The 20275-nt window shown below is 40.6% G+C and overlaps 1 protein-coding gene across 1 annotated transcript in view; it reads right to left on the reverse strand.

The window, feature by feature from the left end:
- Positions 1-20275, reverse strand: part of Tmc1 (transmembrane channel like 1) — a 141898-nt gene that overhangs the window by 24614 nt on the left and 97009 nt on the right. Inside the window, exons 9-14 of the mRNA XM_051146932.1 lie at positions 17669-17811; positions 13230-13374; positions 12150-12344; positions 10016-10195; positions 9733-9894; positions 5831-5959 (exon numbers count right to left, since the gene is read on the reverse strand). Coding sequence (XP_051002889.1) covers positions 5831-5959; positions 9733-9894; positions 10016-10195; positions 12150-12344; positions 13230-13374; positions 17669-17811 — 954 coding nt within the window. The remainder of the gene's footprint in view (positions 1-5830; positions 5960-9732; positions 9895-10015; positions 10196-12149; positions 12345-13229; positions 13375-17668; positions 17812-20275) is intronic.

The raw sequence follows: 20275 nt of genomic DNA on the forward strand, positions 1-20275 counted from the left end.
TAGAGTTCACCCACCCCTCTGATCATTTTTACTTTTGTTTTTACTTATTTTTTTAAATTGCATTATTTAATCACTTTACAGCCTGATCCCAGGCCCCTACTTCCTCTCTTCTTAGTCTTGCCTTCACACTTCCTTCTCCCCCTTTCTAACTTCTCCTTCTTCTCAGAGGAGGGGAGGGCCCTAAGGGGTACCAACCCACCCTTGCACCTCAAGTCACAACAGGACAAAGTGCATCTTCTCCCACTGAGGCCAAATAAGGCAGCCAAGCTAGGAGAAGAAAGGGATCCAATGGCAGGGAGCAGAGTCAGAGATAGACCCTGCTCTCAGTGTTAGGGGACCCACATGGTGACCAAGCTGCACATCTGTTACATATGTCTAGGGAGTCTAGGTCTGGCCCATGCAAGCTCTTTGGTTAGGTGGTTCAGTCTCCATGCCCCTCCTATGGGTCCAGATTAGTTTATTCTGTAGGTTCTCTTATGGTGTCCTTGACCCCTCCAGCTTCCTCAGTCTTTCCTCCTACTCTTCCACAAGACTCTCAGAGCTTGGCCTACCATCAGCTGCTGAATGAAGCCTCTCAGAAGGCAGGTATGCTAGGTTCCTCTCTGCAAGCATAGCAGAGTTTCATTAATAGTGTTAGGGACTGGCTTTCTCCCATGGCGTGGGTCTCAAGTTGGAGCCGCTATTTGATTGCCACTCCCTCAATCATTGCTTCATATATACCCCTCCACTTCTTGTAGGCAAGACAAATTTTGAGTCAAAGATTTTATGGGTGGGTTGGTGTCACCCTCCCTCCACTGTAAGTCCCACATGGCTACAGGAGATGGTGACTTCAGGCTTCATGTTGCCTGCTGTTAGGGATCTCAGCTAGGTTCACCCTCATAGACTCAAAGGAGCCTCTCCTGTCTCCAAAATTCTCCCCCACCTCTTTCTGTTCTCTCTCCAGGGGCTCCGTCTCCCATCCCTCCACTGCCCACCCTTGCTTTCCCCATACCTGATTCTCACCACAGTTACTCTCCCCAACTCCTCTCACACAGCTCCCTCCTTCCATCTACTTCAGATGTCTATTTAATTTCCTCTACTGCATGAGACCCAAGCATTGGATGACCCCACCCTTCCTTAGGCCCTACGTTATGACTAATGTCCACTTATAAGGGAATGCATACCATGCATGTCTTTCTGGATCTGGGTTACCTCACTCAGGATGATCTTTTCTAGTTCCATCCATTTGCCTGCAAATGCATGATATCTTTGTTTTTTATTCCATTGTATAAATGCACCACATTTTCTCTATCCATTCTTCACTTGAGGGATATCTGGCTTGTTTCCAGGTTCTGCTTATTAAAAATAAAGCTGCTATGAACATAGTTAAGCAAGTGTCCTTGTGGTACGGGGGAGCATCTTCTGGGAGTGGTATAGCTGGGTCTTGAGGTAGCTCTATTCCCAATTTTCTGAGAAACCACAAGATTGATTTCCAAAGTGGTTATATAATTTTGTACTCCCACCAGCTATGGAGGAGTGTTCCCCTTGCTCCACATCCTCGCCTGAATGTGCTTTCATGTAAAGTTTTTATCTTAGCCATTCTGATGGGTGTAAGGTGGACTCTCGGAGTCATTTTGATTTTCATTTCCCTGATGGCTAAGGAAGTTGGCCATTTCTTTAAGTGATTCTCAGTCATTAGGGATTCCTCTGTTGAGAATTCTGTTTAGATCTGTACTCCATTTTTAAATTGGATTATTTGGTTTGTTGGTATTTAACTTCTTGAGTTCTTTATATTTTTATTATTAGTCCTCTGTCAGATATAGGATTGGTGAAGATTTTTTCCTATACTGAAGGCTTCCATATTGTCCTGTTGATGGTGTCCTTTGCCTTACAGAAGCTTTTCAGTTTCATGAGGTCCCATTTATTATTTGTTAATCTTAGTGCCTGGGCTGTTGGTGTTCTGTTCAAAAAGTTATGCCCTGTGCCAGTGAGCTCAAAGCTATTTTCCACTTTCTATTCTATTAGATATAGTGTGTTGGTTTAATGTTGAAGTCTCTGATCCAATTGGATATGAGATTTGTGCAGAATGATAAATATGGATTTATTTGCATTTTTCTACTTGCAGACATCCAGTTAGACTAGCACCATTTGTTGAAGATGCCTTCTTTTTTCCTTTGTATGGTTTTGACTTCTTTGTCAAAAATCAGGAGTCCATAGGTGTGTGGGTTTATTTCTGGGTCTTCAATTCAATTCTGTTGATTAACCTGTTTGCATTTATGACAAAACCATACGGTTTTTATTACTGCTTCTCTGTAGTACAATTTAAAATCAGGAGTGGTAATACCTGCAGAAATTCTTTTTTTGTACAGAATTGTTTTAGCTATCATGGGTCTTTTATTTTCCATAGGAAGTTGAGAATTACACTTTCAAGATTTATAAAGAATTGTGTTGAAATTTTAATGCAAACTGCATTGAATCTGTAGATTGCTTTTAATAAGATGGCCATTTTTACTATGTTAATCCTACCAATCTATGAGCATAAGAGATCTTTCCATCTTCTAATATCTCCTTATTGTATTTTATTTATGTAATCTTATTTTTATTTTATCTTATTTACTTATCTTATTTTGTTTTATTATTTATTTATTTACTTTATATCCCAACAGCAGTTTCCCCTCTTTCTTCTCCTCCCAATCCTCCTCCCCCACCCACTCCTCCTTCAATTATTTTTATCTTTATTTCTCTATTTTATTTTTGAGACAGGAACTCACTATGTGTCTTTGTATATCTGGAAACACACAACGTAAATGGCCTGGAACTCACAGATATATGCCTGCTTCTTCCTCCTGGGATTAAAGACATGTGCCACCACATACTACGGTGATTTTTATTTTTATATTTAACTTTATTATATTTTCTATTTTTTCTGCATTAATCTCACTAAATTTTTTTGGCATTCCAAAAAAAAACAACGAAATAATGTAAAGTGACAGAAATGCCACATTTTCTCTCAGTTCCTGAAGATGCTTGGGAATGTCTCCTCACCCCATCTCAAGTTTTCCTTCCCTTCCTGGCAAGTGCTTTATGGACCAAATTTGTCAACCGGATGGTCTAAAGCAAGAACAGAACAACACTGTGTGGTTCATCTCTAGGCATATGTCTCATTTGTCCCTTCCGGGGAATCTCTTCTTCATATGTTGAAATCCTACTAAACCTTCAAGGTCAACTTAAACCTCACTTCCTCCACAAGGCCTTTGCAAGACAAGAGTACTGGTGTTTGTAAGATTGAAGAATAAATATAACAGGAGAAGGTGGTAATCTCTACCATTAAGCTTCTGCGCCCCCCCCCCCCGCCTTTTTGGGACAGCGAGTCTAATATGGCCAAGTTTCCTAATATGTCAACAAAGAAGATGTTTTATCTAGAAGTTCCCAGTTTTAAACATATTAGCTCATTAAAAATATCTAAACAGTGGGCAAGCAGATTAAAATGAAGACTCCAGGCCCAAGCTGCCTCCTCCAGCTTCCTCTTCCCCAGACCCCTCAGCACCTTGCACAGGTTTGCTCACAGTAGCCAGCACCAGTAGGCTTCCCAGGAAGTTAATCAGTCAGATGGCAGAATGATATGGATATGATCCACAACAAAGATACGTCATCCAACATTAACATTTTATAACTTGTTTTGATTCTGTGCTTTCCTTCAAAGAACCTTCCAAAGGTAATGCGAGAGAAAATTCTTTCCTTATGACTTAAAAACAGAAACTTGTGTCCTGTACTTTGTGCTAACCCAAGAGCTCTGTCAGCACACGATAAATAATAAATTACAGTCATTTAATTATAGCTTTTATGCATCCAGGTCATATTCCCAGTCAACTTTTCTACCACTTAAAAAGAAAGCAACAAGGGATAAAAGGCAAACAAAAGACAAGTCATGATCTACGAAAGAGATGGCAGCTCTTGTGTCTGCCTCAGAAGAGCTGAATCAGGCAAAGAAGAGAGAAATGAATCTCAGCCAGATGAATACCTCATAGCAAGCAGAGGAGTGCTGCACAGGGGCATCCGGAATCTGCTGCATTACCTCACTGCCATGCGCCAGAGAACATTACCTAACTGCTCTTGCCTCATCCAAGGGGGCACCTTAAGTGAGGGTGACAGAGATGATCTAATAAAAGGTACTGTCTCAAAGTCAGACAGGCAAAAGATGTAGCCCAGCACCTTGAAGGGGGCCTAGTCTACACACAAGAAAGCATGAGATAGATGTGAGATCGCCTGAGCAGAACACTCCTTCGCTGGTGGAAAGAGAAACATTGATGGCTTAGAATACACAAGCACAACAAGTATGTGGGTCCAGCCTACAAAGAGACAGAGTTCTCTTCCAGCTGCCGCTGCTACCCTGCTAGTATCAGGATGTGGACGTCCAAGTTCAACCCCACAGTCAGCACAGAACACTTGCCATGTGACTAGCCTGGTTCAAATAACAGACATTGGCTTTTTTGTTTTTGTTTCTAATTACCTCACTGTAAGAGGAGACAGGTAATAAGCAGTTTAAAAAGAAATGTAGCATCACTGTACATCTTGTGCATGAAGCAAAACTGTAAGTTGCCCTAATATTCGGTGGACTACGTTAGACTGAAGGTCAGAGAAGCCTGCGGAAGTGACATACTAACGCAGTACTTAGTGACAAGAAGGGATTGGCCATGCCAGATTCTAGGGTACCAGCATCCTTTGGAAGGAGAAATAGTAAGTGCAAATGAAAAGACCTTCTTGTGTTTAAAAATTAGGAAGTTGGGCTGGAGAGATGGCTCAGAGGTTAAGAGCACTGACTGATCTTCCAGAGGTGCTGAGTTCAATTCCCAGCAACTACATGAAGGCTCACAACCATCAATAATGCAATCTAATGCCCTCTTCTGGCAGAGCACTGTATACCTAAAATAAAAAAATTTTTTAAGAAAGAAAATTAGAAAGTTCACGAAGGTAGAAATTAAAACATAGGCTGAGGCATAAGGAAGAGAAACCAACTGTTTTAGGCACTGGGAGCCCTTTAAAAGGTATCTTGGGCACATTCAGGATACCCACAAAGCTAATGAGGGCTTAACATCATCAGTTCTGCAATTCCTATTTCTAAGAATTAACTGAAACCAATTTTATTAGCATAAAGTGGCAATGAAATCTCTTGGCATGTTAGACGACAAAACCATGTATGCTCTGCCACTTTTCCTAAGTCTTGGGCATAGACAAAAAGCCAACATCAGAAGGTGCACAGACTCCTGCGTTAGTGTTTCAGGAAACTAGGCTGCCCTTGGGCTCCATTTAGTAAAGCCCTATCAGCAAACTGGGTCTTCCTTAAAATCTCCACCATCCCCTGCTGCTGTCTCTGTCAGGCTTTTCTTAGTCTGTAAGCCTCAAAAAGCTAAACGCCATATTCACTGAATCCTTTCATCCTCCCGTGTTCTACATAGCAGCTGGTGCATGATAATTACCCAGTCCCACAGCAAAATTCACAGGGATGTGTAGAGTATACAGTTTGTAGCAATCTCGTCTCGGCACCAACCAGCTTCATGGGAGAGGAACTGACTGTGAGGCCAAGATTCCCTTCAACATTTTAACTGGCAGTTCAAGGTCCATTACTTTAAAGAGCCTGAGCTAGTTTGACTTCGGTGTTAGAAACCAAGATACCAAAGTCTGGGCTCTTCTAAATCATAACTGTACTGAGGAGATTTTTATTTCTTGACATCTCATAAGGTGACCTCGCTCATGCAGCACTGAGGCACCTTTCCACTTACTGAGTGTGTGTAGACAATGAATCCCAGAGGGGAAAACACCTGATAAAGGAAAAGTCAGCAATCATACTTACATATCCATATTCCAAATCCCAGCACCAGCAGTAGTTGCAGAACCTCACAAAACACGCTCTGAGGAAGTCACCAATGAGGATCGTGACGTAAGTGGTCAAAACGTCGGAAACGGTGAGACGCACAAATTCCTGGTATGACACAGTTTTTGTTAAGGCACGCATTTCTCTCTTCAGATGACCCTATTGTCAAAACTGTTGCATTTCTAAGTCACTGGCTTGAAGACTACAGTTAATGATAGAATAAAAAAAAAATAAGTAGGCATATCTAGTAAATGACAAATAACTTCCCTGTATTTTGTCACTCTCAAACTAAGTGTTTCCATCCTCAAAGCGCTCTACCAGAATCTTCTTTCCACTGAGAAACTTAATGACACTAAAGTTAAGAACAAAATATAAAAATACTCGCCACGTAGAAGTTTTAGATTTGTATCTGGCATTGAATTCCATGCTTTTAAAGTGGAAAGTATATGGTATGTGGATTATATACCTCAATGAGGTTGTTTAAAAAGTACTTGCATTAATTACTCTCTTTGTTGTGGGCCAAACTCATGACAAGAAGCTATGTAAGAGGGGAGGGTTTTTCTTTGGCTTACAGTTGAAGGGGATACAGTCTATTAACCAGGGAAGCATAGTGGCATGAATGTGAAGTAGCTGATCACATTACCAACACAGTTGGGAAGCAAAGATTGAACAGCAATGGGGCTCAGGCTAATGTCTCCCCAGACCTCCCCACAGTGACCCACTTTCCCCAGCAAGGTTCTATCACCTTTCAAAACAGTGCACCAGATCACAATCAAGTTTTCAAACACATGGGCTTATGGAGGGTATTTCACATTCAAACCACAACAGTGATTGAAAAAAAACTGTTTTGAAAATCAATAGAGCAAGATATGTGGGGTGGACTTATTTTTAACAAAACACCTCATTCCAGGTATTCAAGAATAACCAGGAATAAAATCATCCCATGCTTATTTGATAGATAATATATACCGAGGGGGGAGGAGGTCTCCCTTGGTCACAGTCATAGGGAAGGGGGATTGGGGTGAAAGTGGGAGGGAGGGAGGAATGGGAGGATGTATGGGATGGGATAGAAAATGAGATGTAATATGAATTATTTTATCTTTCAATAAAAATGTGTTAAAAAAAAAAGAAAAAAAAGAAGAAAAAGGGGGGGTTAAAATTTGGACCAGTTTTGTGAAAATTACATCAGTTGGCTTCTTATTCTTCTTTAAAACACAATCTCAGCAATAACTTCCCATGCCTACTTGGCCCACAGGAAAGGTTCTGTTGTCTGTCTTTCAAATATGATAAACACTGCAGAGCTGAAAGGAGAGCCAATATATTGGAGATTTTTAGAACCAAGAGGGCTTTGAATGCTACAGCATCATGGAAAGAGAACAAAGTGGAAGGTATTCATGGAAAAGAGCAAACATCTAGAATGTTCCCACAGAGCCAGGGGCTTTCAGAGTACACCCTCATAATTATGAAAACCCAGCTGCCTTTAGTATTTCTTCACTTTCAGTGGCTAAAGGGTAGAAATGTAGCAGATGCAAGGGTGGAGACAGAGATATCACGAGAGAGCTGGAGTTTCCCAGCATTCAAAGCTGTGTATCCACCATGTTACCTTCGCTCACCTAGCTCCCAATGACCTACTCTGCATTCTGTATTTCCCTTCTTTTCTGCCTTTTTTTTTCTCCAAAGGGGTATGAAACACTTATGAAAAAGTCAGCAGAGCCAGCAGGGGAAGGGGAATGTCTTTTAACAGAATATTGATGGAAGAAGGAAGAGAATGGAACAACAATGACATGGGACACCTGCTACAGATGTGACTCATAAAACAGCACACTGCATGTTCTGAGACACATAGCATGTTCTGTGGCCTTAGAGAGGGTAAATTAAACACATGCATGTGTGTGTGTGTGTGTGTGTGTGTGTGTGTGTGTGTGTGTGTTCACATGATGAGGGGATGTTATAGAAGCTTCTACATCACAAATATAAATTTATCTTAGAATGATATGTCATGTCTAATTAATGTCTCCTTGCCTTAGAAATGCCCATCTAACTCTTTACAGTAAATTCTACTGATCTTGTTCAGCAGGCGTTTGCCTGTCAGTGAAAAGGCACCCAAGCCCATTGCAGGAGAGAACATCTCAAAACAGTAATTCTGAAAACTGTGCATCCTAAATTCTTCAGTCCTCAAATGCGGGACTAAAGATTTAGGGGGTGGGTTAGGTGAATAAACAGCTCATCAGCTCCTGCTTCACAGAGAGCAACATAGACCCACAAGTCCTCCCTTGTTTCTGATAGAATAAATTGCCACAAATGAGGTTGAACAAATACAACTATTTTCTCACTGCTCTGGAAGTCAGAAGTCTAGAATCAAAGTTCAGACATGGGGAGAGTCTGTTTCTCTAACTTGTCTAGCTCCTAGAGGTTGTCCACAGTCCTTCAGCCACCGCCCCTGGCTCTATCTCTAAGCACGTACCCCAACCACTGCTTCCATTGCCAGATCTCAATCCTCCGACATTGGCCCTGTGCCCCTCTTATAGGGAAACCCTGCCTGATTTTGTTAGACCTCCTCAAAGGTGTTTAGGATCATTCATCTTGATAAGCTCCTATGCCTATAAAGTCTGTTTTGACAAATAAAGGCAGCAGGCTCATGGGCTCCAGGAGTTAGCACGTGAGCAACTCGTGCTGCCCGTACTGCTCACCACACTGTAGCCCACAAAGAACTCTCTTTTAAGTGCAGACAACGTTTAGTTTATTATGTATGTTTCTAGAAGCATGTATGGTGTGCGGAGGCCTGAAAATCTAGTATCACTCACTAAGAAAGAAGCTTACCTGAAAGAAAAATAAAAAAGGATATTTTATCAGACTATGCATTCTCTATTGCATCTTCAACCATATAATTCTAGTGTTGCGTATCTATTTACTTAACTTTCCCGCCAATAATTAAAATTACAATTGGTTTAACTGTGGTCTCAAGGACATCAGACCAAGAGTGATGATGTCTTTTGAGTCCACATTTGCTTACATGGCATTGCTTCGGTAAGACTTGTGCTAATACATTGATTTTCTTATCCTACAGAAAATACAAGTTAAAAATCTGTTCAAATAACTCAGAGATGACATGACTAATACAGCTGAACTACTGTGTTCTAGGAACACTAAGGTACATTTAAATTTTGCAGTACTTGATGAAATAAGGTTGAATGCACCAAGAGTGTTCTCTCTCCAATGAGATAAAATTACAAACTTCACAAAACATAAATAGATCTGTAGAGAGCTGGGAGACTCTGAAACAGCATCTTTGGTTGGTTGTGATCAGTTTATTTCCTTCTACTGGGCAGTAAGCAACGAGGCCTTGGTTCTTTTATCTGATAAGACATCACTAGTCTTAGTTAGACTAGGGTCACTTACATAACCATTACAAAAACAAATAACTTAAAATATCCTTTCCATTAAGGCTTAAGGGGAAATTGTTAGGTAAAAACTGATATTATAAAACCACTAGTGTATTATTATACAGTCAAAGAGCCTCTTTCATAAAAAATAAGTAACACTGAGATGAGCTCCATGTGAATGCCGTCTGAGCCTGTATCTAAATTTGGGTGCTTTGTTAGAATATAATAGGTGGCACGAATCTCTTCACATGATTGTAAGCTATCCTTTTATACACAGCTAGAAACGTGCTCTAAAAAGAAAAAGTGTTTATCTTCAGGGGATACATGTGAAGTCTCCCTGAGCTAATACATTTGAAATTCGGAGCCAGCGAATGTTAAATATTCAATAAACTGCCTCTACTTTTATTAGTATCAACAACAACAAAAAAGGCCTTAGTTTGGGAAGAAATATCATCCCATTGGTCCACCAATGACACATACTTCTCTTCATAATGTTACCTGTCCCACCATTGTTTCCCAGCAGGGTCCTCGAGGCACATCTGCGGGGTGAACAAAGAAGGGTGGTCCTGTGGTGTTCCCAGAGAGGGACTCGTTGTAAGCCTTAATCATGTTGGCTTCCCACAGGGTAATATTGGCCTTCACAAGCTTCTCCTCCTCAATCTAGAAATCAAAGAGAGTGGGAAGGAAAATAACAGCACGGTGTTCAAAGGCGCTGCTGCTAATCTGCAGACTGGGCGCTTACCATTACGGATGGCAAGGGCAATCCAGGCACAGCACTCACCTTGTTGTTAATCTCATCCATCAAGGCAAGAATGAATACATACAAGTTGCCTAAAAGCAGAGCAAAAATGCGCCCCAGGAGCCACTTCAGAGCGATGAGAGGATGGTAATCTTCCAGTTCAGCAAATAAGTCAAACAGGGTGGGACAGAACATCCCCAGGAGGGACATCACCATGTTCATCTGCGAAGAGACACGGAGATTGGGTGTTTCAGTTAGTATTGCTTTCCTCCAGATGATGGGAAGATTTCCAGCTAGGCTCCTTTGATATTTTATAAAACCAAAGAATACGTCATGCATTTTCAGTATTTGGTCTCAGTTAAACAGCAAAGACAATGCCCAATTCATATTTACAAGCTATGTATGTGGGTTTCTGTATGTGCCCATATTAATGTTTGCTTGGTATAGTGAGTAAGCAATTTATATCACTCTGCCCAGAGAACACACTGTTCTGCATGACTACTGATATGCTGATCTATGGCACTTTGAAGACGATCTGTTTGTCAATAGTTAAAGAGGAGGAAAAGACTGGAAGTAACTCTTGTGACTTGTTCTCTAAATGCCTGGCTCAAACTGCCAGCACTAAGCATTTTCTTAGTTCTCCCTGCACACTGTACATTTTGATTGATTAGAACCACTGGAATAAATTTAGAATGTAACTACTATTTTGTGTACATTTTTACTGAGAACACCCTATCAGGATGATCAAGAGGACATACACCTCAGTGTGATATAATGTAAGATCAGCATGAAATATTCTCAGCTGAACCTGAACATTTAGCTGATTCTGTGCAGCTCTGCATAAAGACAAGTTAACATCCATTTCAGTTGGAGGATGGAGTTACATTAAGTCTCCATCATTGTCTTCATTTGTATGTAGAGCTCAGGATTTCCTCCAAAATAGATATTAAACCAGTTCTTACAAAGAATAATTCTTTTTCTGGATATTGAGAAAAGCTGGCCTAGAATTCACTATGTAGCCCAGGTGGCTGAAAATTCACTAACCTTCCCTCTTGGCCTCCTGAGTGACAGGAAGGAGGAAATGACAAGCAGCCATCCATCATTTAATATGATTTATTTACACTGAACTATGACCAACGTGCCATGGGCCAAGGCAGCATGAGCAATTTGCTTATACTTACTGTTAACATTATGAGAGTATTTTGAAAACAAACTTAGTGAATGCTTTGTGTTGGTTTTGTCCTTTAAGGGGAAAAAAAAAGTCAGTCCCTCTACTTAATACCTGCCACTTTACAGGTTTCCACAGAACAACTGTAATGCTGTTATCTCTAAATGTGTGGTTCATTTCTGCTATTACCACTTCTGACGTTTCTATACTGTTTTTAATGTAGAGGCTTTTAAATATATCAGCTGTATCACTTGCCAGCCAATATGTTTCTAAGAAATCGTACATTTATGAACATCATCTCAAAAATTCTTCCATCTATAGAGCTTGGCAAAAGTTTCCATCTGGGAAACCTAAACATCTCATAGCATAAATCTTCACATGCTTTGAAAATACCCAAGTCCTAATTGATGTCATGTGGTACACAGAATCATTTTATGAAAGTGACCAGGCTCTAGCAATAATTCAGGACCAATGATTTCGTGATTCTAAATACGTACTCTAATCACCTCTCTCCTGCACACTATCCAGGCAGATTCTTTGCAGGCAAATCTGGCCAAGTGCTGGCCTTCCTATTTTGAGTCACAGAGGAACAAAGGCTTTGGTAATGTGGAGACTGAGGTGTGTCACTGGGATTGTTGGGAAAAGCATAGAAACACAAAATTAAGCAGGCAGTCTGAGTGCCTCTTCTGCAACAGGTATAGGAATGAAGACCAAACTAATGAGGAAGCTGGCCTTTCAGTGTCCCCTAAGATCCATCCTCCCCTCTGTAAAACGTTCTCTCCTCCCTGCCAGTTCTAACTTTCCATCTTGTCTGATACTGAAAACCCAACAGTGCATATTTGGAAACAGGACAGAAATGCAGTAGGAAATGTGCGATGTGGGTAAGCAGGGGAGTAGAATGGAGCAGCAGGCAGAAAGCGTCTTTGTCTCTCATTCAACTGTAGAAACACAACCCACAAAATAGCAAGCATCAGTTTGGAAGCACGCTAAAACCAGGCAGAGACGAACTTCATTTTTTTCCCACCACCCAAGGGTGTCAGGATCCTGCTGTGCAAATTCCTGGGATCGCTTCACAGCCCAAAAGATGAGGTATCCGCTTGCACCAAGTGTTAGGAACACGAAGAAGTTGGCAAGAAACCTCAGGAATCTGATGAGATGGATATTCTCCTCCACCTGGGCTGCCCTTTCCTCTATGATGGCTTCCTGCAGCCAGGCAAAACAGAATTGAAGAGAAACACAGCTGTGAAAATGATCATGAACTGAGAAAAAAGAAGCAAACATAAACTAAATCTGAAACCCCATGAAGTAAGTGAATATTGACAGGAAAAGTGAATTGGTGGGGGCTGGAGGATCATAAGTTTGGGGCCAGCATCTGCTATATAGCAAGCTTAAGGCTGGCCTGGGTTACACAAGTCCCTGCCTCACACATCCCAGCACAAAAATAATAACAGGTAGCAAACGAGCGAAAGAGAGCATACTCTTAAATCATAACACTAGGAGAATTTCCATTCTAAATGACACTTTCCCAGTACTTTTTTTCAGAGGGAGGAGTAGTGTATGGCTTGGCTTTTATGAAAGAACTTTATATAGCTTATGTTGCCCTCAAACAACTCCCTTTGTAGCAGAGGTTATACTTAAATTCCTAATCCTCCTGCCTCCTGCCTCCTGCCATCTCTGAAATAGTAGTAGGTTTTCAGGTCAATGCAACTATGTTCTGCTCTCCTTATATTATTTTGAAGCTGTTTTGTAATGCTTTAGAATCAATTTGCACACTGGGCCTAGGTGTTTTCTGAAAATACTTGATGAGTATTATCATATTATTTGAACTGTCTGATTCTAATAAGCAGTGAACAATGATTTTAACCAAATAGCATCATTTTATTAATAAATTTGGAGAAAAAAGTCGCATAAGAAAGTACAGTTGTTATGGGTCATGGGATAGCTCTGTCATAATCAGACTTGTGTGCAGCAATGATGAGAGCATCTTTCTCATAATTGCCAAGATATTTGATGATTGACGTGGAACACCCCCCCCCCAATGTTACTCTTAGAAATTGAAGAATAAGCTTTTGAGGTTTGTGCCTTTACCTTAAAGTTCATTGTGATAGAATTAAATTTGTTGTCAGCTGTTTCGGGATTACCAATCAGATAGTCCCAGCTGCAGAACACCTTCCAGCTGAAGTTGAATGTGTTGTCGTCACCACCTCCATCATCACCAATGTTTTTGGTCATCCTGTAAAAGGGAGAGTTTAATTCAGCAGTCAGAAAAGAGAAATAAAGGCAGGTAAGAGGGTGGGAAAACAGCAGTCACAGGTAAACTGAAAATGCAATGACTGGAAAAACATTTTTAAACAGTTTTATTCATATAAATAGATAATACAAACTGATTTTTTAAATTTTATGATCTTTTTAACTCAATGTTCTCATTCTTTGGTGATCAAAAACTTCTTCACACTGATGATTTTAATACTTAGAGAGGCTAGCAGAAAACTGACAGAATAAATCCCCTACAGAGAGGTAGGATTATTTTCAGAGTGATACAAAGCTGTCTCAACTATATTCTTCAAAAGAAACTGAGACAAAGACTAGATTGGGGGGGGGGAACGTGCAATAAAATTTTTTTTACAAAACCACAGGATTGAAGCCAGAGTCACTGGCCATATCTTTACTTACAGTCCACTTCCCTTGCTCAGCACCATGACAGCAAAGACTTCATCTTATTCATTATTAAGTTCCAGGGTACTAGATATCTCCCTAGATTGCTCATGATAAATGTACAATACATTGTTTCTAAATGAATAGAAGTAGTAAATTTGGCACTGGGAAAATCTTTGCCGACAAACACAAATGTTATGGATAGCTTTTTGTACACGTGCTTGCAGTGGATTGCTTTCCGGGTCTATCCTTGATGGTAGAAAAGCTTTGACAATGTCATCTTCACTTTGTATGTTTGCCATTCATCCTGGACTGTCTTCGTGAGAGAAGAATTTTGCATTTTAAAGCTCATAATTCTAGGTACAACTCATAAAGCAGTGACATGAAATGTTACGTGGTGACTTTAGGTCTTTCATACATCACTGCCCTTTGGTTCCAAGCACTCTTGAAAGAAGGGCAAACTGTAGTTTGGAGAGGAGAAGGAGACAGTCATGTGCTGTGTTGTCTCTGCCAGGAGGTCATGTTCCCATAAGCTGCCCTCACAGAGCCTTCCAAGGCATACTTTAGGGTCTGAATTTCATCATTAGAAACAGTAAACATCACCACCAGTGGAAATATTGCTGAGAAGTCTACTATTAACATAGAGTCTAGGAGGGGCTCTGATTGTTTTCTCTAAGTATATGAGAGATTATTTCAACAAAAGCCAAATGTAACTGGTGGTGGGAAAAGGAAGAGGGAGACACAACTTCCATGCTAAGATCCCATGCCAGGAAATATAGAAAGACATCCATGCATGGTTTGAGGTGGGTCACAGATAATTCTGGGTAACTAGGTACAAAAGAAGTAAAAAGATAGTGACAATCTAAGTAGAATTTAGAAATATTGTACTCATTAGGAAGCAGTGTGTGAGATGGCCCCTGATTCTAGAGTGTTCTGGATGATGAAAGTATCTTGTGATATACATAGGTTTGATAAGCTTATTTTTTAAAGAAAATTTAGTACAAGAACTCTATCAGGGCAACGTAACTCCACAGGGTCTTAAAGTAGACAAAATAATAGTTTTAATATAGATTTTTAAAAATATAAGAGGCCACTCAAAACTAGCTAGAGATGTATGTATCTTTGTCGTCACTGGATGAATCCTCCTCAGAGATAAGTAAAAGAACAGTGCAGTTAGAGCTGTGACTCTCAACCTTCCCAATGCCATGACCCTCTAACATAAAATTATTTCATTGTTACCTCATAACTGTAATTTTGCTACTGTCACGCATTGTAATGTAAATGCCTGTTTTCTGATGGTCTTAGGCGACTCTTGTGAAAGTGTGTTTGATCCCCAAGGTAGTCCCGACCCACAGGTTGAGAATCACTGAGCTATAGATTGGAATTCAAAACTGTGTTCTTGTTGTATAAACTTGGCATGATCATCAAGCCACTGAACCATAAACTGCCCATCTATTCTGTGAGAATATATCCTCAGCTCATTTCACAAGACACACTGGAGGAACAAATTGGTCCAATGAAAGATGAAGAACACAGGTGGTAGGGAGTTTTCATCTAAAAACAAAAACAAAAACAAAAAACCTAAAGGCAGATAGTCTTCAGTACCTTTCATTTAAAAGCCTGTAAAATGGGATGGGAAGTCCTTTGTGATGTTTAGGAGATAAAGGTTTTGCCTGGAGATGCAGCTCAGTAGAGCACTTGCCTAGCATGCATGAGACATTGCATTGAGTCCTCAGTACCACATAAACCTGCCATGGTGGTGCACACTTGTAAATCCCATTATGCTGGAAGAGGTAAATTTGTGGCTAGCCTGGGATGCATGCGACCCTGTCTAAAACAAAAACAAACAAATAAAAAGCAAACCCCTAAGACAAAAATTAAAAAAAATAAGATAAAATAATAGAGGAACAGTTAAAGGTTTTAATGATGTATAACATGTATTAGGCAAATAGAATTTGAAATATAAATTGGGGTTTTTTTTCTTAGAGATTTGCAAATGTGGATATTGCCCATTTTCCCAATTGAAAATATTTATATGTTTATACTTATGCCAGTTTATGGAATACATTGGTTTATCATACATACAAGATAGTATATGTAGACAAAACTCTAACATCATTTAAAGCTTACACATAACAAGGTATGGTACCAAAGGATGTTTTAGTCTATTCTATGAGAAGTAGTAGTATTGCCAGGCTCCTAAACAGAAGCAAAGGAGGAGGCTGTCAGGGAGCCTAGCAGTGAAGAAGTTTTGGGAAAGCCTCCTAGGCTAGGATGGCATTAATAAGCTCCTCATTCGACTTGTCTTCAATGAATTATTCAGCTCTTTCCAGCAGCTTGATAGATGTGAATATACCAGTTAAATCCAAACATTTTAACTTATGAAATTGCTTTGGATGAGAACATAGAGTTTTGAGAAGCAAATCACTTTTAGTTTGGGATTATTAGCTTCAAATGCTGTGAAGAAACTGGTGTTTTCTCAGCTGCATTACATTACAACATTCGCCTGTGCTAGCCTGATTTCAAAACTTATATATTGCATTTATAATCAGGATTCCAGAGCTTTGAAGAGGCAAGAGAATGGAGGAAAAGACTTAAAATTAAGGCAACTAACCATCCGTTTGCCAGGAATTCCCAAGACATTCAGACCCAAAACTACAGGAATCCTTAACTAACAAAGACATTCTACCTTGAATGCTCAGAGTAGTTTCTTTTTATTTTACTTTGTAACTTTTCAACTAGATAAAGTAGACATTTCCCCCATTTTGTGGGTGAGGGTGATGAAATGAAGGCAAGAAGACAGTGTTATTTATCATATACCTTAGTTGGTTTTGGTAGTCAGGTCCCTGTCTCTTTATAAATCCCATAAATCCAGTCATATTTATCCCAGTAGTATAAATGATCTGGATGGTAGGTGGCAATAGAAGACATAACAAATGAACTGGATGTGATACAAACATTCCTATATCATCTATTCTTCATCTACCAAATGCTGCTTTCAAAACTGACAGTGGGGGTGAATACCACTTATAAGCTATAAACTCTCCTTATAGAGCCAGGATTTTAAATCACTTTAGTGGCCAAAGCTCCATGGCGGGAGGAGGTCCAATGTCAGTCTGGCCTGGTTTAGATGTGAATAACTTTGAGAGGGGAAAATGGAGTTGGGGGCCTAGTCACCATCTTAAATGTTGGCTTTGGGAAAATTTAAAAGGCTGCCACAGCTCCTGGAATTTCTTTACCAATGTGAATGCTCCAGGAGCGAGAGTTTACCAAGCACCAGATTTATGGACAGTATAACAGACTTAAAAGACCAAGTACCTGTACCCAGAAGTCAAAGAATATTGCAGTGATAATTTCATGTGGACTATATGTTGAAGTGTTAACAGTCATTAAGTAAATCACATTATAAAAATTACATTTATCTTCTCAGTATCACCACGAAAAAATTCAAATGTATTTAGTTTACCTTTTTCAATTCTTGTTATAAATAATTTGCATTCACTTGCCAGAATATTATTTTAGTTGCCATAGGTCTACAATGCAAAATGTAGTCCAGGGTGAAGCATAATCCTAGGCAATGTTGTTGTTGTTGTTGTTGTTGTTGTTGTTCAATGCTAGGGCTAGAACTCAAAGCCTTACACACATGCTATACAAGCACTCTACCACTGACTATACTCCCAGCCCTGCAGACTGCCACTATCTGACTATGCGCAGTTCCCCAAAGGCCTGTGCTTGTGTCAAACCCTTCTGTTTGGAGGGTGGAATAGTTTAACATTGTTGCTGATTCATCTCTAGATATGAAAGAGAATCAAAATTATATCCAGTTCTCAAAATTATTCTGATTGATTTCAGAAATTAGATTAAAAACTTACGCTTTGAGGACAACCAGAAAGCTGTATCCAATGCACATGATTCCCACCAGGAAGTAGGAGAGAGGTAGCCGGAAGTTCAGCCATCCAATCGTGCGTTTATTGTCATAATAGCCATAGAAGAGGACAGAGTACTGTGCCAGGCCCTAAAATCCAACAACAAAGCCACTTACTTGCCAGATGTTGTAAAAAGCAACATAAAGAAAAAGATGGACTTTAAAAAGAATAACAGAGTGACATTAATTTCCACGGACATCACAGTCTGACATGAGCCCTATTGTTTTGTTCCATAGAGTTAGATTTCACTTGTCATTTTGATTGACAACTTCTTAATTTAGCTGAAGATTCAGTGACTTCTAAATAGACACACACACAAAAAAAAAATTATTCACTTTACATCCTGGTTGTAGCCCCCTCCCTCCTCACCTCCCACTCCCATCCTCCCTTCCCCTGCCCCATCTCCCCTCTCCACCTCCTCAGAAAAGGGAAGCTCCCTTCCCATCCACCCCAACTCATCAAGTCTCATCAGGACTGAGCATGTCCTCTTCCCATGTAGCCTGGCAAGGCAGTCAGTCCTGCCAGGTAAAAGTGATCAAAAAGCTGGCAACAGAGTCCATGGCAGGGATAGTCCCTACCCTTTACTGGAGGACCCACATGAAGCCTGAGCTGCCCATCAGCTACATCTGTGTTGAGGGCCTAGGTCCAGTCCATGCATGGTCCTTGGTTGGTGCTTTGGTCTCAGCAAGCCGCTCTAGGCCCTGATTAGTTGGCTCTGTTGGTCTTCTTGTGGAGCTCCTGTCATCTTCAGGTCCTTTTTTCCCTCCCCTCACTCTTTCATGAGATTCCTTACGCTTTGCCCAATGCTTGTGTGTGAGTCTCAGCATCTGTTCATAATGCTGCTGGATGGAGCCTCTCAGAGGACAGCTCTGGTAGCCTCCTATCTGCAAGCATAGCAGAGTATCATTAATAGTGCCAGAGGCTGGCTGTCTTCCATGGGAGGGGTCTTGGGTTTGACCAGGCATTGGTTGGACATTCCCTTAATCACTGCTCTATCTGCTCTATCTTTACCTCTATACATCTTGTATGCAGGGCAAATTCTGGGTTGAAGCTTTTGTGGGTGGGTTGGTCCTTTCATGCCTTTATAGGAGACTTGTCTAGTTACAGGGTGAATAGACACAATTTTAATCAAGTATTGTCTTGTTCCAAGGTGGAACTATTGCTGTAAAATGCCCATTGAGTTAAACATCCAAAGTTCGTGGTACCATTTCAAAGATTTGCGTAACATACATGTAAGAGAGCTCTAGAATGTACCTCCGTAAAGTCTTGCCCTGAGTGTACATTTCCTGTCACTTCAGTCATAATTAAATCTGTTCCTCTTAACCATAGAGGTTGGGTCTCAGGTACTTCTTGGCAAAAATAAGCAGGCGGGATGATATAGGAACCAATGACCTTCCTTCGGGCAAAATGATGGCATTCCCTGAAAACAGCTGTGCTCATTCTTGCACTACACCTTTCCCTAAAATTATCTGTGTGGGTAAGAGTCACCATCTCCCCAAAACACCAATAGCCTCCTCCTTGCACACAGAATGCTGAAGTGTTCCGATGCTGCTTTTTCTACTATCACCTTTCACTCTCAGTCTTAAAGCATTATTTCCATAGCAGCATGGTGTATATATATATACACACACCCACTCCCCAGCCTCCTGTCTGACTTTTGTTTGAGAATCACTTAAATAATTGTTTGACTTTGAAAAGTGGTTGGACAATTGGACAATTTGGGATATCTTCTTGAAATCAGGTGAGTTACTTTGAAACTTACAAGAGCCTCTTCGCTGTCTTTGATATCATTTACATCAACCCAATGGTAGGACTCCACCTACCAGTGGAGAAAGAGGAGATGGGGGTAGGGCAACACAGAGAGAGATAGGAGATTGTGCTCTGCCTTATAAGTTCTAGAAGGAGAATGAAGGGAAGAACTTGAGGAAGTTGAGTTAAACAAAGATCATACCTAGCTCAAATATGATGCTAATGAGATGTGGAAAAAAAATTTTACTTTTGTATTTTAATACCATAAGAACCAGCAGGAAAAAATAAAATAAAATAAAAAGAACCAGCAGGAAACAAAATTCTCTCTCTCTCTCTCTCTCTCTCTCTCTCTCTCTCTCTCTCTCTCTCTCTCTCTCTCTCCTTCCCTCCCTCCATCCCTCCCCCCCTATCAAATGAGTTTATGAATTTAACTACGGCAAGATGGTACGTGAGGGCTATAGGCTAATAGCCATCTGCTGGGCCCTCCTGTACCACAGAGGTCTGTGCCTTCATTCTTTATCTTAAGAAGTGGTGCTAACCACCTATGATGGTTAAGTCTGTGGTGAGAAGGCCCTGTAAATCCCATAGTAACCATTTCTGTGGGCATTGGAGGTGTTTCTGGTGAGATTAGCATTGCTGTAGCTAAACTCAGTAAAGCCAATTGCTGTTCCAACATCAGAACACCCTGTCCAAGGAGAGGCTGAGTAGAATAACGCGCAGAGGACAAATGTGCACCCCTGCCTTTGTTGCTGAAGTGCTTGAGCTGGGCCCCATCTTCTCATCACCTCCTGCCCTCCAACTACA

The sequence above is a fragment of the Acomys russatus genome, chromosome 5 (assembly GCF_903995435.1).
Source record: "Acomys russatus chromosome 5, mAcoRus1.1, whole genome shotgun sequence".
NCBI lineage: Eukaryota > Metazoa > Chordata > Mammalia > Rodentia > Muridae > Acomys > Acomys russatus.